The 27,903-nt window shown below is 41.5% G+C and overlaps 1 protein-coding gene across 1 annotated transcript; it reads right to left on the bottom strand.

The window, feature by feature from the left end:
- Positions 1-7,496: 7,496 nt before the first annotated feature.
- LOC139376106 (cullin-1) lies at positions 7,497-20,556 on the bottom strand. The gene is made up of 22 exons (XM_071118295.1): positions 20,311-20,556; positions 17,976-18,328; positions 17,539-17,716; positions 17,171-17,338; positions 17,025-17,075; positions 16,808-16,898; positions 16,551-16,714; positions 16,242-16,404; positions 15,548-15,678; positions 15,296-15,403; positions 15,096-15,202; positions 14,865-14,913; positions 10,808-10,939; positions 10,468-10,585; positions 10,186-10,262; positions 9,955-10,086; positions 9,614-9,706; positions 9,272-9,319; positions 9,069-9,151; positions 8,746-8,851; positions 8,457-8,570; positions 7,497-8,199 (listed from the first exon to the last, which is right to left on the bottom strand). The coding sequence occupies exons 2-22, from the start codon at positions 18,113-18,115 to the stop codon at positions 8,119-8,121; spliced, it is 2,334 nt and encodes a 777-aa protein (XP_070974396.1). The 5' UTR covers positions 18,116-18,328; positions 20,311-20,556; the 3' UTR covers positions 7,497-8,118.
- Between the last annotated feature and the right edge of the window lie 7,347 nt (positions 20,557-27,903).

The raw sequence follows: 27,903 nt of genomic DNA, 5'->3' as shown, positions 1-27,903 counted from the left end.
GGCTAAAATGCTTGCTCGCTAGCCTGACTTCCTTTCATGGGCAGTGTTAGCTAGTTAACATTAGCCTTCAACATCTCGCTATATATTGAACTTCCATTCCTCTCAGGAGAGGGGCACAATGTATGAATTTATGGTTGAATCAGAATAGCCATTATATTAATTCGCCAGTATGGCCAAATCCCTATCTCCATCCATGGCTAATTTAGGAAAGGCTCAACACACGGTCTCCTCTTGGCCTTAATGACGAGTTCGATTTGAAACCGTTTTTATAGTTAAAAAATTTATATTTAAAAAAAATAATAATAATCCTAGTTGAATAGTTGGTGGGTATATAAACTCAGTAAAAAAAGAAACATCCTCTCACTGTCAACTGCATTTATTTTCAGCAAACTTAACGTGTAAATATTTGTATGAACATAACAAGATTCAACAACTGAGACATAAACTAAACAATTTCCACTAACATGTGACTAACAGAAATTGAATTATGTGTCCCTGAACAAAGGGAGGGGGGTCAAAAGTAACAGTCAGTATCTGGTGTGGCATTAAGTACTGTAGTGCATCTCCTCCTCAGACTGCAACATATTTGCCAGTTCTTGCTGTGAGATGTTACCCCACTCTTCCACCAAGGCACCTGCAAGTTCCCAGACATTTCTGGGGGGAATGGCCCTAGCCCTCACCCTCCAATCCAACCGGTCCCAGACGTGCTCAATGGGATTGGGATCCAGGCTCTTCACTGGCCATGGCAGAACACTGGCATTCCTGTCTTTCAGGAAATTACGCACAGAACGAGCAGTATAGCTGGTGGCATTGTCATGTTGGAGGGTCATGTCAGGATGAGCCAGCAGGAAGGGTACCACATGAGGGAGGAGGATGTCTTCCCTGTAACACACAGCGTTGAGATTGCCTGCAATGACGACAAACTCAGTCCGATGATGCTGTGACACACCGCCCCAGACCATGACGGACCCTCCACCTTCAAATCGATCCCACTCCAGAGTACAGGCCTCGGTGTAAACGCTCATTCCTTCAACGATAAACGATGACTCGTCAGTGAAGAGCACTTCTTCCAGTCCTGTCTGGTCCAGCGACGGTGGGTTTGTGCCCATAGGCGGCGTTGTTGCCGGTGATGTCTGGTGAGGACCTGCCTTACAACAGGCCTACAAGCCCTCAGTATAGCCTCTCTCAGCCTATTGTGGACAGTCTGAGCACTGATGGAGGGATTATGCTTTCCTGGTGTAACTCGGGCAGTTGTTGTTGCCATCGTGTACCTGTCCCGCGGGTGTGATGTTCGGATGTACCGATCCTTTGCAGGTGTTGTTGCACGTGGTCTGCCACTGCGAGGATGATCAGCTGTCCGTCCTGTCTCCCTGTAGCGCACTCTTTGGCATCTCATGGAACGGACATTGCAATGTATTGCCCTGGACACATCTGCAGTCCTCATGCCTCCTTGCAGCATGCCTAAGGCACGTTCACACAGATGAGCAGGGAGCCTGGGCATCTTTCTTTAGGTGTTTTTCAGAGTCAGTAGAAAGGCCTCTTTAGTGTCCTAAGTTTTCATAACTGTGACCTTAATTGCCTACCGTCTGTAAGCTGTTAGTGTCTTAATTAGAGCTGAGGTCCCGTTGACGGGATCGATATGACAACAGCCAGTGAAAGTGCAGGGTGCCAAATTCAAAACAACAGAAATCTCATAATTAAAATTCTTCAAACATACAAGTATCTTATACCATTTTAAAGGTAATCTTGTTGTTAATTCAACCACAGTGTCTGATTTTTCATAGGCTTTACAGCGAAAACACCACAAACGATTATGTTAGGTCAGAGCCAAGTCACAGAAAAACACAGCCATTTTTCCAGCCAAAGAGTGGAGTCACAAAAATCAGAAATAGAGATAGAATTAATCACTAACCTTTGATGATCTTTATCAGATGACACTCATAGGACTTCATGTTACACAATACATGTATGTTTTGTTCGATAAAGTTCATATTTATATTTAAAAAAAATCTCAGTATACATTGACACGTTATGTTCAGTAGTTCCAAAAACATCCTGTGATTTTGCAGAGAGCCACATCAATTTACAGAAATACTCATTATAAATGTTGATGAAAATACAAGTGTTATACATGGAAATATAGATAAACTTCTCTTTAATGCAACCGCTGTGTCAGATTTCAAAAAAGCTTTACGGAAAAAGCAAACCATGCAATAATCTCAGTACGGTGCTCAGAGACCCAACAAGCCAAAAAGATATCCGCCATATTGTGCAGTCAACAGAAGTCAGAAATAACATTGTAAATATTCACTTACCTTTGATCATCTTCATCAGAATGCACTCCCAGGAATCCCAGTTCCACAATAAATGTTTGATTTGTTCGATAATGTCCATCATTTACGTCCAAATAGCTACTTTTGTTAGCGCGTTTTGTAAACAAATCCAAAGTCACGAAGCGCCTTCACTGGGAGCAGACAAAATGTCAAAAAGTTCCTTTACAGTCCGTAGAAACATGTCAAATGACGTATAGAATCAATCTTTAGGATGTTTTTAACATAAATCCTCAATAATGTTCCAACCGGAGAATTCCTTTGTCTGTAGAAAAGCAATAGAACGGGAGCTACCTCTCACGTGAACGAGCGTCACGAGCCTGTGGCACTCTGCCAGACCACTGACTCAAATTGCCCTTATGAGCCCCTCCTTTACAGTAGAAGCCTCAAACAAGTTTCTAAAGACGGTAGGCATCTAGTGGAAGCCTTAAGAAGTGCAACATGACCAATATCCCACTGTATCTTCAATAGGGAATGAGTTGAAAATCAACCAACCTCAGATTTCCCACTTCCTGGTTGGATTTTTTTTCAGGTTTTTGCCTGCCATATGAGTTCTGTTATACTCACTGACATCATTGAAACAGTTTTAGAAACTTCAGAGTGTTTTCTATCCAGAAATTCTAATAGTATGCATGTATTAGCAATTGGGACTGAGGAGTAGGCAGTTTACTCTGGGCACCTTATTCATCCAAGCTACTCAATACTGCCCCCAGCCATAAGAAGTTAACAACCGTTCCACAGGTGCATGTTCATTAATTGTTTATGGTTCATTGAACAAGCATGGTGTCACGATCGTCGTCAAGGAAATGACCGGACCAAGGTGCAGCGTGGTAAGCGTACATTCCTTTATTTTAAATGTCACCAACAAAACAATTAACAGCAAAACAAACGTGAAGCTCTGTAAGGCTACACGTGCCACTAACAAAGACAACAACCCACAAATGACAAAAGGAAAAAAGACTGCCTAAGTATGATTCCCAATCAGAGACAACGATAGACAGCTGTCCCTGATTGAGAATCATACCCTGACAAAAACAAAGAACCAGAAAGCATAGACTTTCCCACCCGAGTCACACCCTGACCAAACAAACAGAGAATAAAAGCATATCTACGGTCAGGGCGTGACACATGGGTAACAGTGTTTAAACCCTTTACAATGAAGATCTGTGAAGTTATTAGAATTTTTACGAATTATCTTTGAAAGACAGGGTCCTGAAAAAGGGACAAATCTTTTTATATTATTGTAAATATTGATCACATTCCTTGTGTATGATCATATATTTTGATACATTGAATGTTAACATTGTGAATCTCTGTTATATACAGTGGGGAGAACAAGTATTTGATACACTGCCAATTTTGCAGGTTTTCCTACTTACAAAGCATGTAGAGGTCTGTAATTTTTATCATAGGTACACTTCAACTGTGAGAGACAGAATCTCAAACAAAAATCCAGAAATTCACATTGTATGATTTTTAAGTAATTAATTTGCATTTTATTGCATGACATACTTGTAAGTATTTGATCACCTACCAACCAGTAAGAATTCCGGCTCTCACAGACCTGTTAGTTTTTTTTAAAGAATAACCCCTGTTCTCCACTCATTACCTGTATTAACTGCACCTGTTTGAACTCGTTACCTGTATAAAAGACACCTGTCCACACACTCAAACAAACAGACTCCAACCTCTCCACAATGGCCAAGACCAGAGAACTGTGTAAGGACATCAGGGTTATATTGTAGACCTGCACAAGGCTGGGATGGGCAACAGGACAATAGGCAATCAGCTTGGTGAGAAGGCAACAACTGTTGGCGCAATTATTAGAAAATGGAAGAAGTTCAAGATGACGGTCAATCACCCTCGGTCTGGGGCTCCATGCAAGATCTCACCTCGTGGGGCATCAATGATCATGAGGAAGGTGAGGGATCAGCCCAGAACTACACGGCAGGACCTGGTCAATGACTTGAAGAGAGCTGGGACCACAGTCTCAAAGAAAAACATTAGTAACACACTACGCTGTCATGGATTAAAATCCTGCAGTGCAGACAATGTCCCCCTGCTCAAGCCAGCGCATGTCCAGGCCCGTCTGAAGTTTGCCAATGACCATCTGGATGATCCAGAGGAGGAATGGGAGAAGGTCATGTGGTCTGATGAGACAAAAATAGAGCTTTTTGGTCTAAACTCCACTCGCCGTGTTTGGAGGAAGAAGAAGGATGAGTACAACCCCAAGAACACCATCCCAACCGTGAAGCATGGAGGTGGAAACATCATTCTTTGGGGATGCTTTTCTGCAAAGGGGACAGGACGACTGCACCGTATTGAGGGGAGGATGGATGGGGCCATGTATCGCGAGATCTTGGCCAACAACCTCCTTCCCTCAGTAAGAGCATTGAAGATGGGTCGTGGCTGGGTCTTCCAGCATGACAACGACCCGAAACACACAGCCAGGGCAACTAAGGAGTGGCTCCGTAAGAAGCATCTCAAGGTCCTGGAGTGGCCTAGCCAGTCTCCAGACCTGAACCCAATAGAAAATCTTTGGAGGGAGCTGAAAGTCCATATTGCCCAGCGACAGCCCCGAAACCTGAAGGATCTGGAGAAGGTCTGTATGGAGGAGTGGGCCAAAATCCCTGCTGCAGTGTGTGCAAACCTGGTCAAGAACTACAGGAAATGTACTATCTCTGTAATTGCAAACAAAGGTTTCTGTACCAAATATTAAGTTCTGCTTTTCTGATGTGTCAAATATTTATATCATGCAATAAAATGCAAATTAACTACTTAAAAATCATACAATGTGATTTTCTGGATTTTTGTTTTAGATTCCATCTCTCACAGTTGAAGTGTACCTATGATAAAAATTACAGACCTCTACATGCTTTGTAAGTAGGAAAACCTGAAAAATCAGCAGTGTATCAAATACTTGTTCTCCCAACTGTATTTTTTACCTCCTGTTTCAGGAATGTCACTGAGTGTTACCCCTATACAGTGGGGCAAAAAAGTATTTAGTCAGCCACCAATTGTGCAAGTTCTCCCACTTAAAAAGATGAGAGGCCTGTAATTTTCGTCACAGGTACACTTCAACTATGACAGACAAAATTAGAAAAAAAAATCTAGAAAATCACATTGTAGGATTTTTAATTAATTTATTGAGTACAACCCCAAGAATGTGAGTAAGACCGATGTGAGTAAGACCTTTAAACAGGTCAACATTCACAAGGCCGCAGTACTAGACGGATTACCAGGACGTGTACTCCGAGCATGCGCTGACCAACTGGCAAGTGTCTAAACTGACATTTTCAACCTCTCCCTGTCTGAGTCTGTAATACCAACATGTTTTAAGCAGAGCACTCACATCTGGAGCCATGAAGTGCTTTGAAAGGCTGGTCATGGCTCACATCAACACCATTATCCCAGAAACCCCAGACCCACTCCAATTTGCATACCGCCCCAACAGATCCACAGATGATGCAATCTCCATTGCACTCCACATGGCCTTCTCCCACCTGGACAAAAGGAACACCTATGTGAGAATGCTATTCACTGACTACAGCTCAGTGTTCAACACCATAGTGCCCTCAAAGCTCATCAATAAGCTAAGGTCCCTGGGACTAAACACCTCCCTATGCAACTGGATCCTGGACTTCCTGACGGGCCGACCCCAGGTGGTAAGGGTAGGTAACAACACATCCGTCACGCTGATCCTCAACACAGGGGTTCCTCAGGGGTGCGTGCTCCTGTACTCCCTTTTGACTCATGACTGCACGGCCAGGCACGACTCCAACACCATCATTAAATTTGCCGATGACACAACAGTGGTTGACCTGATCACTGACAACGATGAGACAGCCTATAGGGGGGGGGGTCAGAGACCTGGCCATGTGGTGCCAGGTCAACAACCCCTCCCCCAACGTGATCAAGACAAAGGAGATGATTGTGGACTACAGGAAAAAGAGGACAGAGCACACCCCCATTCTCATCGACGAGGCTGCAGTAGAGCAGGTTGAGAGCTTCAAGTTCCTTGGTGTCCACATCACCAACAAACTGACATGGTCCAAGCACACCAAGACTGTTGTGAAGAGGGCTCGCCAAAACCTATTTCCCCTCAGGAGACTGAAAAGATGTTGGCATGGGTCATCAGATCCTCAAAAGGTTCTACAGCTGCAACATCGAGAGCATCCTGACTGGTTTTTATCACTGCCTGATATGGCAACCGCTCCTCCGACAGCAAGTCAGTACAGACGGTAGTGCGAACGGCCCAGTACAACACTGGGGCCAAGCTTCCTGCCATCCAGGACCTCTATACCAGGCGGTGTTAGATGAAGGCCCTAAAAATTGTCAGACTCCAGACACCATAGTCATAGACTGTTCTCTCTGCTACCGCACGGCAGCGGAGCGCCAAGTCTAGGTTTAAGAGGCTTCTAAACAGCTTGTACCCCCATGTCTTTTTTAATTTACGGATAGCCAGGGGCATGCTCCAACAACCCTCAGATATAATTTACAAACGAAGCATGTGTTTAGTAAGTCCGTCAGATCAGAGGCAGTAGGGATGACCAGGGATGTTCTCTTGATAAGTGTGTGAATTAGACCATTTTCCTGTCCTGCTAAGTATTCAAAACAGAATGAGTACTTTTGGGTGTCAGAGAAAATGTATGGAGTAAAAAGTCATTTTCATTAAGAATGGTAGTGAAGTAAAAGTATAAAGTTGTCAAAAATATAAATAGTAAAGTACAGATAACCCCTAAAAAAACAATTAAGTCATATTTAAGTATTTTTACTTAAGTACTTTACATCACTGCTAGTGTGCAGTGACATTGATGTACATTCTGATGAAAGCTGATCATGTAGCAACCTTCAGTTTTAATACCCACAAAATCCCAATTTATCCTGTTGACAAACTTTATTTGAGTTTAACAGTTTACAAATGACTAGTGATGAACAGCTAAGTATGTCATTTCGGGATTGTAATGTCAAGTAACCAGCACTGATTTAAAATATCCAGGTGACATTTTTCATTCCTGCACCCCCAATGACATGATGGCCCTGGCTCCCAAAGTGACAGCCTGAGCACAGAGCATAAATTCAGTGCACAGTATATATCCATTAATGTCTAACATATCATCCAAACTTTTACATCGGTTTTGAAGGAATAAAGACCATCAGAGGGCATACAGAAACCTTTAACTTTTATTTACCACATAAAAAAAAAAGTGAACCACACTATACAAATGGTTTTCTGGTAGCAGGTAACAATGCAGATTACACTTCTAAGGGCCTTTTTCAAACACACAGATCGCGCTCTGGAAGTGCAGCTAAAATTGCTCATCTTTTTTAAAACACGTTCTCCTGCCACGTAACGCAGCAGTGTCTCAATAGCTTCTCCCCTATTACGTCTTTTTGCTCCTTAAATGCAGATAGGCAGTAGCATGCAACCCTCGGTGTGAAGGGTTTTGATTGTTTTTTTTGTAATGTTAAGATAAAGGGGTAAAGGTCTCTGTCCATATTTACATATCAAAATGTATCTGTCGAACCTGAGCAGTTCAGATGGGATCTTCAAACAAACACTGGGCGAGCAGCTATCCCATAATCTCCGAGTTTAAAGGGAAGTCCAGCTTTAGCAACCACCTTGATGATTCAGAAGACTTTTCTTTCTTCTTTATGGTTTTTATTTTTCTCCTTCTGTGCTCGCATTCCTGACAACATTGGCCAAATGTCAAAAAGAATGATGTTTACTAATCAAGAAACAACTTAAAAAAAGAAAGGAGGAAGGGTGGAGAACAATGAAAAGGTTTTAAGCCAAGTAGCTGTACGTGTCTTTCTCTCCATCGACACGCTCCAGGTACTCCTTCTCTATCAGGATGTCGATGCATTTCTGAAAGATACATACACACATGACCATTATACTATTACTAACATGGCAGATGTTGCATACAGAAAGTGGTTTCCATAAACCTACAGGAAACAACCGTAATTTAAAAACACAGTATAGATTTGTTACATTTCTGAAACACAAACAAGACCGTTCCTACCATGGCAAGTGATGCATTTACAGTATGTGGTTCCATGAAATCCTCTGGAGTCGGAAGGTAAATTGCCATCTAATGTTCCCTAATTTAATGCATAATTTACCTTGATGACGGGGACTCTTGGTTTAAACCTGGATGACAGCTGGTTCAGAACCTCTGCCAGGAGCTGCTGATGTTTCAGCACTTTACGCATCTTCATGATTCTCACGATGGCTGCCTACAGTAGGGTGGAGGAATACAACAGAACAGCCTTAAACAACAATATTCTAGACTAGCGTCATTTGTGGACGATGGATGATAAACAGCGATTTTTGTGAATGTTAATGAGTGCTTGAGAGTGTGTAAATTTCAGTGAACAGAAGAGCATGATGATGGACTGATGGACAGTGTACCTGTATTAGCAGTTTCCTGTCCTCCTCTATGTTCTTGTGAGTGGTTTCCTGCTCCTGCTTCTGCTCGGTCTTCATTGGCACGTTAATGTTCACCCGAAGTTTCTTGCTGTCAAGATTAAAATCAAAACCTGCTATCAGCAACAGTTCATGGAATCGATTACAGTACAGTAACATCATAGGGATTATGAATATCTTTTTTACACCATTTGTACAGTTGTGATCTACACTGATAAACAGGGCTGCATCCCAAATGGGATTCCCTACGTAGTGCACTATATAGGGAATAAGGTTTGGAATCAGCCATGGTGTGTGTCATCACTCACTTTTTGTATCCCAGGAAGAGTTTTATTAAGGTGTCTGGTTTGAACTCCACTTCATCCACATTTGCATTCTCATCCTCCAGGACCTGGACAAAAGAACATGGCTTAGGTCAAAACTTTCAAAGAGACTCTACAGTGCTGAATGGTGATTCCCTATCAACTGGAGTTGTTTCTGTCTGTCTGCTAATAAGAGGCACGAAACTTACCAGCAATTTGGACTTCAACAAGATTTGCAACACTTGCACCAAAATGTCCTGTAGGGGAAGAAAAAAAACTTCATCAAAATGTATGAAGCAAATTAGTTGGCTGTTGCTTTCAGCTTATATCTTCACATCACAGCATTACATCTTCTTTTGAAAAACCATCCATCAAAGAGAATGGTCTGTCTGACAGTAACTTTTGAATTACATTTATTTTGAGTAACAGACATATAAAACAAATGTACAATGTGGACCCAGAGGATATCACTTGAAAGTATTCATTAAAATGCTTGTTTCCAAAGTGGTCCTCGATGGTATACTGGATCCTTTAGAGTTGTCAGTACTCACTATCTTGATCTGCGTGCTGTCAGTGAGCTGCTGCACTGTGTAGACATCCTCAGTGTTGTATTGTAGTAAGATGGCCATCTGGAAGGTAGAAGCCTGGGAGGACAGGAGGAGCAACAGGGAATATATCAAAACCATCTTACAGTACAGGATACAACGGCAACTCAGCTCCATGCATATGGTTGATTTGTGGAATTTTTGCTTGTTGACAGTGAGCACACAGCAGTACGCTCCAGTATGTTTGTTCAACAGTGTTGGTTGATTAATGAATATTCCTAACTTGTGAGAGTCTGAAAGGACATTATTGCATTTTATTTGACCAGAGAGACAACAGCTGTACTCGCCTGGAGAGTGTATCTGTTCTTAAAGCAGTTGGTGACCAGCTCTCCTTTGGACAAGTGGTAGAGCCAGGTCAGCTTGCGCCCGCTGTGTCTGCTGGCGTAGAAGGCCGTGAACCTTTGGTAACTCCTCTCCAGCTGAATGAGGGCAGGAGAAGAAAAGAGAGAACGGTGAGTAAACAGGGATCAATGTCAGTTAATTGGGTCACTGTGGAGGAGATCGTTAGTGTGTCTTACCTCAGAGGGCAAAGCGAATGTACAGGACTGCTGGAAGGGCCAGGAACCAGAACTGAGGACCTGGATGCTGAAGTCCACTGGAATATAGACACACAAACAGATTAGCAATCTTCTTACCATAGTTCTTGGTTTCAAAGTGATTCTTTGTTTTACAGTTTGGTTAGGATAACACAGGGCTGTAGATTAATCTCAGTAGCCGAGTTTCCAATAAACTCCTTTCTGTCATAATGAATCCCAGAATCGGGAAACTCTCCTTTTGCTCATTAGTCACATTATACTCACAGTCCAAAGGCTCAGAGTTTGTGAGGTGCTTTTTGAATTGTTCATTTAGGTCTTTGCTGACGCCGATGTCCTGGAACATGCGCTGGAGTTTAGAGGTGTACTCGAAGCCGCACGCTTGCTGTTGGGAAAGAGGGCAGGACAAACCATTAAAACAGGGGTGATCCCAGGTAAAACACAGTCCAAACACTGAGCAACCAGAGAATATCTTACGGTTTGTAATTCAACAAACCAATCAAAATGCAATGGCAATATCACAATAAAAACTGCAAACTGATCAAATGTGTTTCAAGGCAATTAAAGGCATTGTCATGAGGTGAACAAGATTTTAGTTGTGTACTACCTTCAGTTTGGAGATCATACTGGCTTCAGCATCGTCACTGGCGCTGTTCTGATGGACTAACCGCTTAGCCAGCATCTTGGCGTAGAACTTCTGGAACACATCTTTGTCCTCTATGTACTTAAAGACCACCATCTAGGGAAGAGAACACATAACAGTTAGATATAGGGTTGTGAATAGAGATCACGTCATATACTGTAAACCAACTAAAATACAACATCAGGCTGAAGGAGGGGGAGGAGATTGGGTCTGCAATGGAGGGCAGGCAGTTGTGGAAGTCCCAGTTTTCATCCTGTTGACTCCAGATAACCTGATGAATGACCAGTAGCCGTGTAGGCATACCAATCCTTGCGCCCTAAATAGTAGGCTGTTTGAGTATGCGAAAAAATTTAGTTTAATAGTTTGCAACGTTTAAAAAATAAGGTATACTTTAAAAGCACTGATGTCATACTAATTTCGGCTTTTGACAACAGCTGATCAATTAGATATTGGGAGGTGCTACCGAAATCAACAAATAGTGGGAATAACGCAATCACGCATGACGCATTCTCAGCATGCAAAAATATAATGTGTTATATATAGTATGTGACTTTTCAAAAATCAAGTATAAAAATGCCAGGATGTTATACTTATTTCGTCTCTTCGTCTAGTGGAATTCGATGCACACTTTTCCAGTGCTTTAGTTTATTATGTTGCTGTCCAGCGGTTCCCGACTGTCCATGTTTTGTGCAATAGCATTTTGATTTGAACATCCGAAAGGTTTGTGCGTGTAATAGGCTATTCTATTTCATTTATATATGTTACAGCACTTTGGTTTCACTAATAAATATGCTGAAATGGAACCAAATTATCGTTTTTTGTCTTCAGTCCTTTTTACACTGAACAAACATTTAAACGCAACATGTATAGTGCTGATTCCATGTTTTCATTAGCCGAAATAAAAGATCCCAGAAATGTTTTATATGCACAAAAAGCTTACTTCTCTCAAATGTTGTGCACAAATTTGTTTACTTCCCTGTTAGTGATAATTTCTCCTTTTCCAAAATAATCCATCCACCTGACAGGTGTGGCATATCAACAAGCTGATTATTGATCACTACACAGGGGCACCTTATGTTGGGGACAATAAAAAGACACTCAAATGTGCATTTTTGTCACAACACAATGCCACAGATGTCTCAAGTTTTGAGAGAGCGTACAATTGGCATGCTGACTGCAGGAATGTCCACCAAAGAAAGTTGCCAGAGAATTTAATGTTAATTTCTCTACCATAAGCCGCCTCCAACATCGTTTTAGAGAATTTGGCAGTACGTCCAACCAGCCTCACAACCACAGACCATGTGTATGGCGTCGTGTGGGTGAGCAGTTTGCTAATGTCAACATTTTGAACAGAGTGCCCCGTGGTGGTGGGGTTATGGTATGGGCAGGCATAAGCTACGGACAATGAACACAATTGCGTTTTATCGATTGGCAATTTGAAAGCACAAAAATACCGTGACGAGATCCTAAGGCTCCTTTGTGAGGCTCAGTCTTTTTTAAGTATCTGTGAACAACAGATAAATAACTGTATTCCCAGTAGAGGTCGACCGATTATGATTTTTCAATGCCGATACCGATTATTGGATGACCAAAAGAGGCTGATGCCGATTAATCGGCCAATATTTTATATATATATTTGTAATAATGACAATTACAACAATACTGAATGAACAATGAACACTTTCATTTTATCTTAATATAATACATCAATAAAATCAATTTAGTCTCAAATAAATAATGAAACATGTTCCATTTGTTTTAAATAATGCAAAAACAAAGTGGAGAAGAATGTAAAAGTGCAATATCTGCCATGTAAAAAAGCTCATGTTTAAGTTCCATGATCAGAACATGAGAACATATGGAAGCTGGTGGTTCCTTTTAACATGAGTCTTCATTATTCTCAGGTAAGACGTTTTAGGTTGTAGTTATTATAGGACTATTTCTCTCTATACCATTTGTATTTCATATACCTTTAACTATTGGATGTTCTAATAGGTACTTTAGTATTGCCAGCCTAATCTCAGGAGTTGATAGGCTTGAAGTCATAAACAGCGCAATGCTTGAAGCGTTGCGAAGAGCTGCTGGCAAACGCAGTAAAGTGCTGTTTGAAAGAATGCTTACGAGCCTGCTGCTGCCTACCACCGCTCAGTCAGACTGCTCTATCAAATCATAGACTTAATTATAATATAACAACACACAGAAATACGAGCCATAGGTCATTAATATGGTCAAATCCGTAAACTATAATTTCGAAAACAAAACGTTTATTCTTTCAGTGAAATACGGAACCGTTCCGTATTTTATCTAACGGGTGGCATCCATAAGTCTAAATATTGTTGTTACATTGCACAACCTTCAATGTTATGTCATAATTACGTAAAATTCTGGCAAATTAGTTCGCAACGAGCCAGGCGGCTCAAACTGTTGCATACACCCTGACTCTGCGTGCAATGAACGCAAGAGAAGTGACACAATTTCCCTAGTTTAATATGGCCTGCTAACCTGAATTTCTTTTAACTAAGTATGCAGGTTAAAAAATATATACTTCAGTGTATTGATTTTAAGAAAGGCATTGATGTTAACGGTTAGGTACATTCGTGCAACGATTGTGTTTTTTTCACAAATGCGTTTTTGTTAAATCATCCCCCGTTTAGCGGAGTTGGCTGTCTATGTTAGGAAGAAATAGTCTTCACACAGTTCGCAACGAGCCAGGCGGCCCAAACTGCTGCATATACCCTGACTCTGTTGCACAGAACGCAAGAGAAGTGGCACAATTTCCCTAGTTAAAATAAATTAATGTTAGCAGGCAATATTAAGTAAATATGCAGGTTTAAAAATATATACTTGTGTATTGATTTTAAGAAAGGCGTTGGTGTATATAGTTAGGTACACATTGGTGTAACGACAGTGCTTTTTTTGCGAATAAGCTTGTTAAATCACCCATTTGGCGAGGTAGGCTATGATTCATGAATTAACAGGCACCGCCTCGATTATATACAACGCAGGACAACCTAGATAAACTAGTAATATCATCAACCACGTGTAGCTAACTAGTGATTATGTTAAGATTGATTGTTTTTTATAAGATACGTTTAATGCTAGCTTGCACCTGACCTTGGCTTCTTGCTGCACTCACATAACAGGTAGTCAGCCTACCATGCAGTCTCCTCGTGGAGTGCAATGTAATCGGCCATGATCGGTGTCCAAAAATGCCCATTACTGATTGTTATGAAAACTTGAAATCGGCCCTAATTAATCGGCCATTCCAATTAATTGGTCGACCTCTAATTAGCAGTCATGCAAAATCCGTAGATTAGGTCCCAATTTATTTAAATTGACTGATATGAACTGTAACAGTAACATCTTTGAAATTGTTGCATGTTGCATTTATATTTTTGTTCAGTATAAATAGGATAGATGGACTATATGGGCTACAGTAAAGATTGAATGTGATAGTCTGCCTTTAACCAGCCTGAGTAGGCCTCTAACTTCATTCCTACTCTACTCAGCATTTAGAGAAATTAATCCAATTGGAATTTAGCTATTGTCAGGCTCGTTAATACGATGCAGGGCCACGGTCAGTATGTTTCTATGTTCTGGAACATTCGATTGAACGGAAACAAGATTCCGACCAGTTGACAAATCGGGAGGAGTTGGGTTGTGGAACGCTGTCAGCCTGGCTACTGCCCATTAAATACGTCACTCATTACTTCAAGCCACACCTCGCCAAACGTACCTCAAAGTCCGTTCAAGAACGTTTTGGGAAACGTGTCGTTCAGTACCAACCATTCTGCAATGTGGCAAACGTTTAAGCTAACCGAACGCACCTCAGGAGCCAGGAGCCGCTACCGTATGGCGGCCGTGGCATACTGCATACTTTTTTACTGAACAGTATGTGCTGAATAGTATGCGACAATGAGTACGTAATATGCAGTTTAAGTATGTAATACGCTAGTATGTGTATTCAGACATGGCCAGTGTGACAGCTGAACACTTGAGAAAAAGCAGTCCCCCAACTTACCACTTGGTTTAGTGTGTCTTCCAGCTCTGCCTCCTCTGGGTTCTTTGAGCTGTGCGAAATAAAGAATTTCATTTAAAATCAATGTCAATGTGAACCGTTTCAGAGCAAAAGTCAATAGCAATACTGGAGTGCAGGCTACTGCCCTCAGGCGTGCGTAGACTTGAATATCAAACTGTGGGTCTGGAGTTATGTATTGGGTGAATGCATCAGAGGAGAGACTGAGTGACACACCTCTTCTTCAACAGAGAGTCACAGTATCTAGCCAGCAGCTCTGGAGATTTGCTGGACGACTGCACCATCTTGGTCACAGCATTGTTGTTTATGAAGCGTCCACAGGCCTGGAAAAAACAGTTCAAACTTAACAGCAACAGTCTGCATGACACCATATGAAAACCTCTTACACCACAAAATATAGTAACATTTGACCATACCTTGTCCAGAGCAGCAACAAAACCAGCGTCGTTGTTGAACGCTGACATTACTAAGGCATTATACTTTTTGTGGACGTCTAAGATGGTCTGGACATACATTTTGGGATCCTGTGGTGAAGTAAATGAAAACAATAAAGTCAAGGATAACTCAAGTGATCTGGAGAGAGTGTCTCAGATGAATCCAATAAAGATGTGAACCTTTGGGTAAAAAGTATGCGTAAATGTCACTATTTTAGCCACTGTAGTTCTTACATTGAGAGCCGCTTCTCCACACTTCTCTATAGCAGCAAGGCCCTGGTTGTATATGTGCGTCTCCAGGAGTTTCTTCAGCTCTCCCAACCCATCAGTGATCCGGGACACCAAATTGTACATCCGCCCAAGGTCTGCACAGAGATATATATATATGAGAATAAATGGTGATAACCACAAACATACATTTACACAGCCAAAGCTCACATGGAAAGTACATATACAGTAAATGTACATATAGAAGTACATACATAGTGTACAAAGCATTGTTGACTGGATGTCCTTTGGTTGGTGGACCATTCTTGATACACACCAGAAACTGTTTGAAAAATCCAGAAACGTTGCAGTTCTTGACACACTCAAACTGGTGGGCCTGGCACCTACTACCATACCCCGTTCATAGACACTTAAATATTTTGTCTTGCTCATTCACTAACTGAATGGCAAACATACACAATCCATGTCTCAATTGTCAAGGCTTAAAAATCCTTCTTTAATGCGTTCTTTCCCCTTCATCTACACCGATTGAAGTGGATTTAACAAGAGACATCAGTAAGGGACCATAGCTTTCATCTGGTCAGTCTTTCATGGAATGAGCAGGTGTTCCTAATGTTTTGTACACTGTGTACAAATTTATGGAAAGTACACAAAGCAAAAAGGCACGTCTGGCAATTGCCATCTGGACTCTCCTCTGTACCTTCATTTTTGTCAGCGTCCAGAAGATTCTGGAACTCTGTGTGGAAAATCTCCAGGTGCTTCTCGATGAGCACCTGCTCACACTTGCGGGCCAGCTCGTCCTGCGTGCTCTCATGGAGGTACACCTGCACCCTCCGCTGCTCTTCCAAAAGACGTGCCTCCGCCTGAGAGACAGAGAAGGAGAAAAAGAGAGCAGAGGGAGACGGATAGAGATGGAGAGAGAAAAAAGGATTCGATTAACATTTTTACACTAAACAAAGGCCACAGATACAGCTACTATTTCGCTCGATGCACAGGTTTGATAACCTACCTTCTTCATGTACTCAGTAACAGGGTTTTGTTGCAGGAACTCTGTGCTCTCTCGTGTGTAGAAGCGCTCGGTGTCCGCCAAGAACTGAGTCTCAAAGTACTCTTTGTAGACCGACAATGTGGGGCCTTTGGCAAAGGCATCATCCTCATTGAGGCCCAACTCAACTAAAAGACACACAACTCCACTGTCAGAGCCATGAAATCACAATAGTTTCATATTGGTTGACCAACACACAACTAAAATATGCAATGACCTACCGTAGGATTGGACGACTCCACTGATAAGCCTGGTGTTGATGGTCTCTCCGTTTCGTTCCTTCTCGATGAGCTTCAATACAGCATTTGTGACCTTAGTTGCGGGGGGAAAGAAATGTAGGGTAAATGCCTTCAACAAAATGTACATTATCACAATCTACTCACTAATAAACTAAGACTGGGAATAACTTTTCCACAGCTGATCTGAGGGGATACTCACTTGTTTATTCAAAGGTCTGAAAAGGCATTCCCTCCATGTCACCAAAGCGAGCTGAAAGGAGAGGAGAGGATGGGGCGATGCATACGGTTGAGAATACCATCTAAGATGAGATGTGGGTTAAGAAAAATTATTGTCTATCGTCTTACGGAGTAGATTTCATAGATCCCTTTGCGCCCCTCATCACACTCGCGGCGGACCCAGTGCCGGTTGAGGTAGGCACAGATACCATTCAGCACTTTGCTGGAGAATCTGTAGTCTTCCCACTGCTGTGTGTAGAACTTTAATACACTCTCATCCATCAGGTCTTCTCCATCCTGCAGATGAAGGGAAAAGAGAGGGAAGAGAAGAAGAAACTGATATTTAGTTAAAGATAAGCAAGCAAACGTGGTAGGATATTTCATATGCTTCCTTTAACCTCTTTTGAAAGGGCTTATGGAGAATTAACCAGTATTCAATTAATTCAGTCACTTCATTAACCTCAGTCCATTTAAAAAGGTACAGGAAAGAGCATTACCTTGAGCAGGTTGGTCAGGTAGTTCTTGAGGAATTCCTTGAGTCTCTTGTAGAGCTCCAGGCCCACAAACTGGGCCCCTCCTGGGGTGGGGGCCTTTTTGGAGGGTTTGGATGGAGGGGGCCCTGTCCCACGGGCCTGATTAGACTGGTGCACACTGGTACAGTAGTTATAAACATGTCTGGGTGGTGGGTTAAGGCAACAACATAAATGTAGAAACTGAAAATACTGACAAATGGATTTTCCCCAATTGTGCTTCAAACTGATGCAAGCATGTCCCAAAAAACATAAAATGCATTTTTTCCAGCTTTGCCATTTTGTTTGACTAACCAGGCATAGAAACCATCCGTTAGCTATGCCCCTTAATAAACACACCGGGAAGTGCATTAGGAAGTACATTAGTCAGAGAAGCCTTGCAGTGCATCTATGGGGAAGGATACGTGTAGAGTTCCATGTATCGTGCTTTGGCCATGCTCTGTCTGGTGTACACCTGCTGTATGCCTGCTCGCAGGTCATCCCAGATCTGGTCTAGGCCAATCTGTTTGAGCCCATGAGGGTTCTGGCTTCTGTTGGAGGACATTGTCTCTTTGCTTGTTGTTGCTCTCTTATCAGTTGCTGTGTCACGTTTTGTTTTATCGTGTGTAATGAACCTGTCAAGAGCTACTCCTCCATAAGGTGATGAAGAGAGAGGCCACAATCCAACACAAGACAAGGTGGGGTCTTCTCTTCAGAGTGGCAGACAATATTGGAAGACCCCCTTCAAGTAGCAATCAGGAGCACCCTGCCAAGAGACCTGCAAACACACACACAACAAAAAACATTGTAAGAAAGGAGCATACATTTGTATAAGTCACATAGTGCAGACTCTGAAGTGTAAGATAAAATGTTGGAAAAATCAATTAGCTCATCAATATATGCATTATTTTGAAACTGTTTCCATTATAGACTACACTACACAGCAAAATGATTGGAATAATTCCCCTGCCACACAAAGCTGCTCTCTAGACAGGTGCTAATGAATGACATATTGTAAGAGATTAGCTTAGTCGGTGTTATATTGACTCCAGCCTCCCATTGATCAGGACCTAGCAGCTGGGCTTGAGGTCTGACCTTCACTGGTTCTGAATATTGTAACTTTAATACAGTGTCAGTAAGTGTGCCTGTCCACCGCAGTGCAGCGATGCCTGGGGGGAATATGGCTGACTGGATTGGGCTTTCCTTCAGCTTGAAACCTAAACCCAGCTGCCCTCGGCTTCTGTTTACCATGTGCATGGCGGGGCTGATTTCCGGCATGGAGAAGGACATCCTTCAAGTATAATTGAATAATACATTGAAGGTAGAGAAATTACAAAAAAAAATAACCATGATTTAAAAGGAGACAAGAGCACAGAATTATGATTTCAAGATGACGTAGGCCTAACCTGATCTTGTTTCATTACTGTGTTTATGTATGCAAATATGTTCATTTAGATTCTACTAAGTCTTAGAATACAACCATAGACATGTGTATATGATAATATCCTTGGTTACTAGAGACAAATGTATCTAATAAGAATATGACTTGTCTTGAATGCAGAAACACTGCATGCACTTTGCATGAATGACAAACATGAGATGGTAACATAAGTGGTGGGCTTAATCATTTAATAACCAACTGTTCAAGATAATGTGTTACTCCTTTAGTCAAGGCTCAATTATTCATAATGTTATCAGAGACAGGGTTGGCTCTCTGTAACCATGGCAACAGATGCAGATAACTCACTAGAAAGAGGTAGCCTAACCTCTCAAAGTGGTGTGGGTGCTATGGATGGAGGGAACTAGCATATGTGCAGTAAAGGTAGGTTGGCTGCATAACAACGTTCTGAAACAGTGACACTAATCCAGTTCAACAAATAAAGAAATGAAACGTCGGACAGTTGGCAGCAAAGAGGAAGCTACATGATCATAGGGATAATAACGTTGTTTGGGCAAAATGATTGTCACTTAGCTGATAGCTAACAACAATCTTTGAATGCCTGGCTTGCAATACGTCGTCACATATCTATTCTCTGTCTATTGTTAGCTAGCTCCATAGCTCACTGTCAGTTGCACAACTGTTAACATTGATAACTAGTAGGTAGCTAGCCAAAGGCAACATCGTTGTAGCTAACGTTAGCTACAGTAACTTTATCTGGCTATATAGTTACACCTGTACAGTCTTCCGGCACGATCTAGCTATCCAGGGAAACTTCTGAGTTTGTAACTAACTAGCTGTATCATGCCATGGCCAAACCTGTACGTTAATATTAACCTGGTCTGTGAAGCGTAAGCAACAATAGCAGTTAATAATGGTTTGGACTAGCTTACGCTAGCTTTATTTGCTAGGTGTATGTAGCTAGCTAGTAAAAAACAAATAACTACTCGATAACAAGACAAACTACACATTTTGATTGACAACTGTTATTTAGCTAACAGAGGGCACTGGCTAGTACTAACATGATATATAGCTAACTAACGTTACTGCGAAAAATGAGGCCTGTTGTTCGGGCGCAATGCTAGCTAGCGAAGTTAGCTGTCCGCAGAAGGCAGACGAGATAAGACAGCCAGTCGGTGTTCGCTGTATAAACACAACACAAAATAGTCTAGTGCGCGTTCAGTTTATAACCAGTTAGCTAACCTAGCTAGCTAAATAGGTACAATAATTTCAAAGTTCACTGGTGATATGTGTAGCTAGCTATGCTTAGCTACCGTACTAGCTAGCTAACAAGCGAACGTAGCTAGCTGACGTTAGTTTACCATCGTCCAGTAGCAGTAGTGCTCGTTCTTGGCTCCAAATCAAAGAAAACAGTGCAAATTAGGCACAAATATTACGTTTATAATCCGAGTAGAGTATTGTAAAATCCCCTTTCTAAAACAAATCCCCCTTCCCTCTAAATGATTTTCTTTCACTGCCACAACAATAGCTGCGGCAGTGTATAGAAATAACACTTTATAAATCTGCGTTCACAGAAAGATGTCCCATGGAATTTGAGTGTGGAATTTAACGTTCCGTATACGGTCGGCGGATAATAAGGCCATTTTGTTCCATGTCACAGCCTGGTTTGTGAGATTGTAAAATTTCTAAGGAAAACTGATTGATGATGATGTATACCCCTACTACAACAGAAAACAATTAGTGTCGTCATATTCTAAAACATCCTGTAATTTTAATATGGTTTTATGGGTCCGGCTCTGGCATAGTTTGATGCTACAGGTACAAGTGTAACTATCAGCCATATGGTTCCCCTTCCACTCACCACCAAATATTATGAGAGGAAGGCTGGCAGTGGGAGAAAAGTAAAATGCAGTAGGATCTGTAACATGGAGCTGGATCTGGATGTTACATCAAGTAGGGCATCCAGCTCAGAGTTAAAACTTCCTGCATAGCATCCAGATCAGTTACGTTCGGCTCAGAGTAACATTCAGCATCCAGCTCAGTTACATACAGCATCCAGCTGAAAGGTACATCCGGCTCAGACTTCAAATCAAATTTGATTTGTCACATTCTTTTATTATTATATTTTTTATTTAACTAGGCAAGTCAGTTTAGAAATATTTCTTATTTACAATGACGGCCTACCCCGGCCAAACCTTGCCCTAACCCGGACAACGCTGGGCCAATTGTGCGCTGCCCTATGGGACTCCCAAAAACAGCCAGTTGTGATACAGCCCGGGATCAAACCAGGGTCTGTAGTGACATCTCTAGCACTACGATGCAGTGCCTTAGACCACTGCGCCACTCGGGAGCCCGAATACAACAGTTGTAGACCTTACCAGGAAATGCTTACATCCAACATCCGGCACAGAGTTATATCCAGCATCCGGTTCAGAGTTACATCCAGCATCCGGCTCAGAGTTACATCCAGTTCAGAGTTACATTCAGCATCCGGTTCAGAGTTACATCCAGCATCCGGCTCAGTTACATCCAGCATCCGGTTCAGAGTTACATCCAGCATCCAGTTTAGCGTTACATCCAGCATCCGGTTCAGAGTTACATCCAGCATCCAGTTCAGAGTTATATTCAGCCCAGAGTTACATCCAGCATCCAGTTTAGCGTTAAAACCAGCATCCGGCTCAGAGTTACAGTTGAAGTTGGAAGTTTACATACACCTTAGCCAAATATGTTTTAACTCAGTTTTTCACAATTACTGACATTTAATCCTAGTATAAATTAATTCCCTGTTTTAGGTCAGTTAGGATCACCACTTTATTTTAAGAATGTGAAATGTCAGAATAATCATAGAGAGAATAATTTATTTCAGCTTTAATTTCTTTCATCACATTCCCAATGTGTCAGAAGTTTACATACACTCAATTAGTATTTGGTAGCATTGCTTTTAAATTGTTTAACTTGGGTCAAATGTTTGGGGTAGTATTCCACAAGCTTCCGACAATAAGTTGGGTGAATTTTGGCCCATTCCTCCTGAAAGAGCTGCTGCACACGCTTTTTTTAGTTCTACCCACAAATGTTCTATAGGATTGAGGTCAGGACTTTGTGATGGCCACTCCAATACCTTGCCTTTGTTGTCCTTAAGCCATTTTGTCACAACTTTAGAAGCATGCTTGGGGTCAATGTCCATTTGGATGACCCATTTGCGACCAAGCTTTAACTGATGTCTTGAGATGTTGCTTCAATATATCCACATAATTTTCCTTCCTCATGATTTTGTGAAGTGCACCAGTCCCTCCTGCAGCAAAGCACCCCCACAACATAATGCTGCCACCCACGTGCTTCACGGTTGGGATGGTGTTCTTCGGCTTGCAAGCCTCCCCCATTTTTCCTCCAACCATAACGATGGTCATTATGGCCAAACAGTTCTATTTTTGTTTCATCAGACCAGAGGACGTTTCTCCAAAAAAGTACGATCTTTGTCCCCATGTGCAGTTGCAAACCATAGTCTGGCTTTTTTTATGGCGGTTTTGGAGCAGTGGCTTCTTCCTTGCTGAGCGGCCTTTCAGGTTATGTCCATATAGGACTCGTTTTACTGTGGATATAGATACTTTTGTACCCGTTTCCTCCAGCATCTTCACAAGGTCCTTTGCTGTTGTTCTGGGATAAATTTGCACTTTTCACACCAAAGTACCTTCATCTCTAGGAGACAGAACACATCTCCTTCCTGAATGGTATGACGGCTGCGTGATCCCATGGTGTTTACACTTGCGTACTATTCTTTGTACAAATTAATGTGGTACCTTCAGGTGTTTGGAAATTGCTCACAAGGGTGAACTAGACATGTGGAAGTCTACAATTTTTTTCTGAGGTCTTGGCTGATTTCTTTTCATTTTCCCATGATGTCAAGCAAAGAGGCACTGAGTTTGAAGGTAGGCCTTGAAATACATCCACAGGTACACCTCCAAATGACTTAAATTATGTCAATTAGCCAATCAGAAGCTTCTAAAGCCATGACATCATTTTCTGGAATTTTCCAAGCTGTTTAAAGGCACAGTCAACTTAGTGTATGTAAACTTCTGATCCACTGGAATTGTGATACAGTGAATGATAAGTGAAATAACCTATCTGTAAACAATTGTTGGAAAAATTACTTGTGGCATGCACAAAGTAGATGTCCTAACCGACTTGCCAAAACTATAGTTTGTTAACAAGAAATTTGTGGAGTGGTTGAAAAATTTGTTTTAATGACTTCAACCTAAGTGTATGTAAATTTCCGACTTGAGCTGTACATCCAGCTCAGCGTTACATCCAGCAGGATGTAACTATGAGCTGGATGTAACGCACTTCAAAATAAGAGTCCCCCAATTTATCATGCCAAAATAAAAGTAATGCCAGCATTACTGATTTTAAAATATGTCAAGCAAAAATGAAAGTCTTGCATTTCCAATTTGAAAATAAGTCCTGCGATTTCAGGTTTCAAAATAAGAGTCCCTCAATTGGAAATGTGAAAATATGTCCTGCAATTTCCTATTTAAAAATAAGAGTCCCTCGATTTGTCATGCCAAAATAAAAGTCTGGTCAATTTCCAATTTCAAAACAAGAGTCCCTTGCTTTGTCATTAACATAAGTAATGCAATTTTCAATGTCAAAATAATAATACCTTGATTTATCGTATCAAAAAAAAGTTATATAATTTTTTATTTTCAAAATAACAATAAGTTTCGTTCCAAAATAAGTCCTACATTTCCAATTTCAAAATAAGAGTCATGATTTGTCGTGTATGTTTTTTTATGTCCGTTTTATTTCAATAGTAATATAAAGCCCTTGTGGAGAATGTCATAAAATTAATTGTCAAGGCACAGATATACAGTGCCGTGAAAAAGTATTTGCCCCATTTCTGATTTTCTGTATTTTTGCATATTTTTGATACTGAATGTTATCAGAACTTACACCAAACCCAAATATTAGATGAAGGGAACCAGAGTTTACAAAAACATATATGCTTATTTGATTTATTTAATTAACAGTTATGCAACACCCTATTCCCCTGTGTGAAAAAGTATTTTCCCCCTTACACTCAATAACTGATTGTGCCACCTTTAACTGCAATGACTGTAACCAAATGCTTCCTCTATTTGTTGATCAGTCTCTCACATCGATGTGGAGGAATTTTGGCCTATTCTTACATGCAGATCTACTTTAACTTACTTTAACATTTGTGGGTTTTCAAGCATGAACTGCTTTTTCAAGTCCTGTCACAACATCTTTGACTAGACCATTCCAAAACTTCAAATTTGTAGCTTTTAAGACATTTTCATGTAGACTTGATTGTGTGTATTGTATCATTGTCTTGATGCATGATCCAGCTGTGCTTCAGCTTCAGCTCAGAGATGGAATGCCTGACATTCTCTTGTAGAATTCTCTGATACAGAGCAGAATTCAGGGTTCCTTCTATTAAGGCAACCCACCCAAGTCTTGAGGCAGCAAAGCATCCCCAAACCATCACATTCTTGAAACCCACCATTCTTGATTGTTGGTATAAGGTTCTTACTGTGGAATGCAGTGTTTGGTTTTCGCCAGTCATAATGGGACCCATGCACTCATTATTGGAAGTCGCTCTGGATAAGAGCGGCTGCTAAATTACTAAAATGTCAAATGTACTTTTGACTCATCTGCCCATAGGACATTCTTCCAGAGTCTTAATAACCATCCAGATGCTTTCAGGTGCTTTTTGGCAAACTAAAGTAAACTTTTTGGAACGAGATGGGTCCCATTATGTCTGCCGAAAACCAAACACTGTCCCAATTTTTTGTTAATAGAAGAATTAAGGAAAGTGAAGAACCAGCTTCTACCATAACTGCTCACATACCTGCCATGATGTTGTCCTGTGCGGTGAAGGCCACTATGAGTCCGTCAGGGGCCTGGTTGCCAGGCCTGTCAACTTCTTCCTCAACATCTGCTCCTGGCTCACCATCAGCCTCAGCAGGTCAGGACCTGTCGGGGTAGTCTGACATACTAAAGACTGGACTGCTGGGTGGCCAAGACACGAAGCTGGCCTGCAGGGGCTTCCCCGGGTCATCCTTCAGGCCTTTATGTAGTCTTTGGTGAACTGCTCATTGAGGATCATCTTATTCTGCAGCTGGGCATTCTCTTTAGCTGAGATCCTCTGGCCCAGTTTATTCAGCTTGCCCTCAGTCACTTTCACAATGCACTTGAGGGGCTGGTACAGGTGGAAGGGGGGCAGCAGGTCTGTCTGAACCGTCTGCAGCGATGGGGTTATCCTGTAGGGGGCTCAGCCACTGCTTACACAGCCACACAGGACAACAACCAGTTAGCTACAAGGTTGTACCATCCAATATCACAGTAATCATTACCTGTAATGCTTTGATGTCTTGTGTAGTTAACTGATGTCTAGTTGTCTTCTTGGATAGGGAATTAGCAAAGTTAGACCTATTTTTACTGTTGGACTGACCTTTTGTTGAGGACGGGGGGAGGTCTTGTGATGTTGGTGGGTATTCTGTCTGGCTCTTGGGGAGGCAGGAGCGAGAGAGAGATAGAGAGAGAGCCAGAGAGAGGGACAGAGAGAGCCAGAGAGACAGAGGACATGCTTGGGGAACACTTGCTTTTGCAATGTTAACATATGTTTCCCATGCCAATAAAGCCCTTGAATTGAATTCAATTTAATTGAGAGCCAGAAAAGGAGAGAGACAGAGAGAGAGACAGAAAGAGAGAGCCAGAAAGAGAGAGTCAGAGAGGGAGAGCCAGAGAGAGAGATGGCCAAAGAGAGAGAGAGACAGAGAGAGAGCCAGAGAGAGACAAAGAGGGATAGAGAGAGAGACATACAGACAGGAGAGAGAAACAGACAGACACAGAGTGGGCTGTGCATGATGTGACTCACCAGGGCCAGGTACCAGGATGTTCCGTTCTGAAAACTAGCCACTTTAGCCAGGAGGTCATCATTTAGCCCTCTCCTATCCCTACAGTATGTGTGTGTTAATAGACCAATTTCCAATCAACACATTTAATATCTGTTTCAGCTTAGATTGTTCCTGTTAACCATTCTAAATGCAATATTTTTCCTATTGCAAATGTAGTCAATTTCTCAGATGAAGAAATCAGTGATATTTGATCCTAGGCATCAAATAAAAAGTTGTTTTAGACACCTATGTGTCTCCCTTAATTAACATACACACTGTATTGGACTTCCATTTTTCCTGGAAGCAAGAATTCTATTCAAGACCCATCAGAGAATAGAGTGTTTCATTAAGTGGAATTGACCCCATTTTAAAATAAACAATCCCAGAGCCCCTTTCCAGTAATCCTATCAGTTTAACCTGTTGCATTAGTTTAGTAAAATGCAAAACTGTTGTTTAACAAATGTAGAACCTTCAAAAAGTTGGTGCTGTCTTATCAGCTTGGCAGTCAATACTTATTTCATTCTGCTTGTATTACCGGACACTACTCCACGTAATGGAAACAGATTATAATTTTATAATACATTAGCTTCCTGCTCAAATTCACTGGAGTTACCTAACTATAAAACCAAGCAACAATAATCAAAAACTGTCAAAGAATGTTTCTCATACCTCTATTATGACGACCGTCATCAAGGCAAAGGGTGGCTACTTTGAAGAATCTCACATATCAAATATATTTTGATTTGTTTAACACTTTTCTGGTTACCACATGATTCCATATGTGTTATTTCATAGTGTTGATGTCTTTACTATTATTATACAATGTAGAAAATAGTAAAAATAAAGTAAAACCCTTGAATGAGTAGGTGTGTCCAAACTTTTGACTGGTACTGTACTCAGAAAATCCCAAGAGTGGTCAGTGCACGTCGCCTGACCCGTATGGTAAACGGAAGGAAGGAGAAAAGCCTATCAATATTATTGTTGTTTGAGGAGACTACCTGAATACGTGAAGTTTGGATATGTGAGGTATGCCGTGAGAACATCTGTGTCCAAACCATTACAGTGTTGGAATTGTGAAGGATATGGTCACGTGTCAAATGTTTGCAGAAGGGAGAAGTATAGTATTGAATCTGTCAATTGAAATTGTTGCAACTGTGGGGATCATACTACGGACTTCCTTGAGTGCCCAGTTAGGGTGAAGGTCAAGGTGTCAAGGATCAGGGCTGTGCAGCAGATCTCCTATGTCAAAGGGGCAAGAGGCAACAGTGTTGAGGATATGGCAGTGGATGCATTGTAACCAGTTGCTAGTGTTTTAAGTCAATCGAGTGATCTGGATACACTCAATCTGAAGAAAGTGGATTTTTGGGCATTTATAGCCACAGTGATTTATTGTACAGCACAAGGGTCTAAGAAGCCCAAGAAGCTGGACATCATTATATCTGCATCCGAGAAGTTTCTGGGTCTCCAAGAATTCACGGCAGAAGCACTGCAAGGACTGTTGTCGCTAGGAAATGTTTTCGCCCTCACAGAGCCTTTTTTTTTTTTTTACAGAAAAGCAGGTTAATATTGTTAAGTAATGTTTAAAAATATATATATATATATTTTTTCCCCCGTTTTTGCTCATCTCCCAGACAATCACTGGTATGGTTGATTAGCTGTCCTAAGTCAAATATTGAGAAAAGTGCATTTAAGTGGGACCATCCTACTACTCTTCAAACCATCCCATCCTACTACTATCCTCAAATCACCATATTTTCCTACTCTCATCACCAATGGGAACCGTCAACACGGCTGGCTAACCACTTCCAAGGAGCATCTTCCAGAGTGAACAACAGTAAGAAGATGGGAAAGGGGGGACCCCTTTTGGACAATCAGAGCCTTACAAGCCTGCTGCTGAAAGGCCAACCCAACACTCTTCCTAAAGAAGGCTTGTTCCGACAGAGATAAACGGCGAACGGCACTCACAAATAAATACATTCATGATTTCTTACTTCAAACGGGCGGCTGTTCGTGTGCAAAGTATATGATTACTGTGAGAAT

The sequence above is a fragment of the Oncorhynchus clarkii genome, chromosome 20 (genome assembly GCF_045791955.1).
Source record: "Oncorhynchus clarkii lewisi isolate Uvic-CL-2024 chromosome 20, UVic_Ocla_1.0, whole genome shotgun sequence".
Lineage (NCBI taxonomy): Eukaryota > Metazoa > Chordata > Actinopteri > Salmoniformes > Salmonidae > Oncorhynchus > Oncorhynchus clarkii.
Note: the sequence above shows the minus strand (reverse complement) of the source record. Positions and strands in the feature narration are given on the sequence as shown.

What these genes read in the sequence shown, in the direction of transcription:
- LOC139376106 (XM_071118295.1), bottom strand. Translation starts at nt 18,115, where the DNA reads ATGTCCTCCAACAGAAGCCAGAACCCTCATGGGCTCAAACAGATTGGC. An exon ending in GTATGATCTCCAAACTGAAG is followed by an intron (nt 10,586 to 10,807) that starts GTAGTACACAAC and finishes CTTTCCCAACAG; the next exon opens with CAAGCGTGCGGCTTCGAGTA. An exon ending in CTCTTCCTGGGATACAAAAA is followed by an intron (nt 8,852 to 9,068) that starts GTGAGTGATGAC and finishes TAATCTTGACAG; the next exon opens with CAAGAAACTTCGGGTGAACA.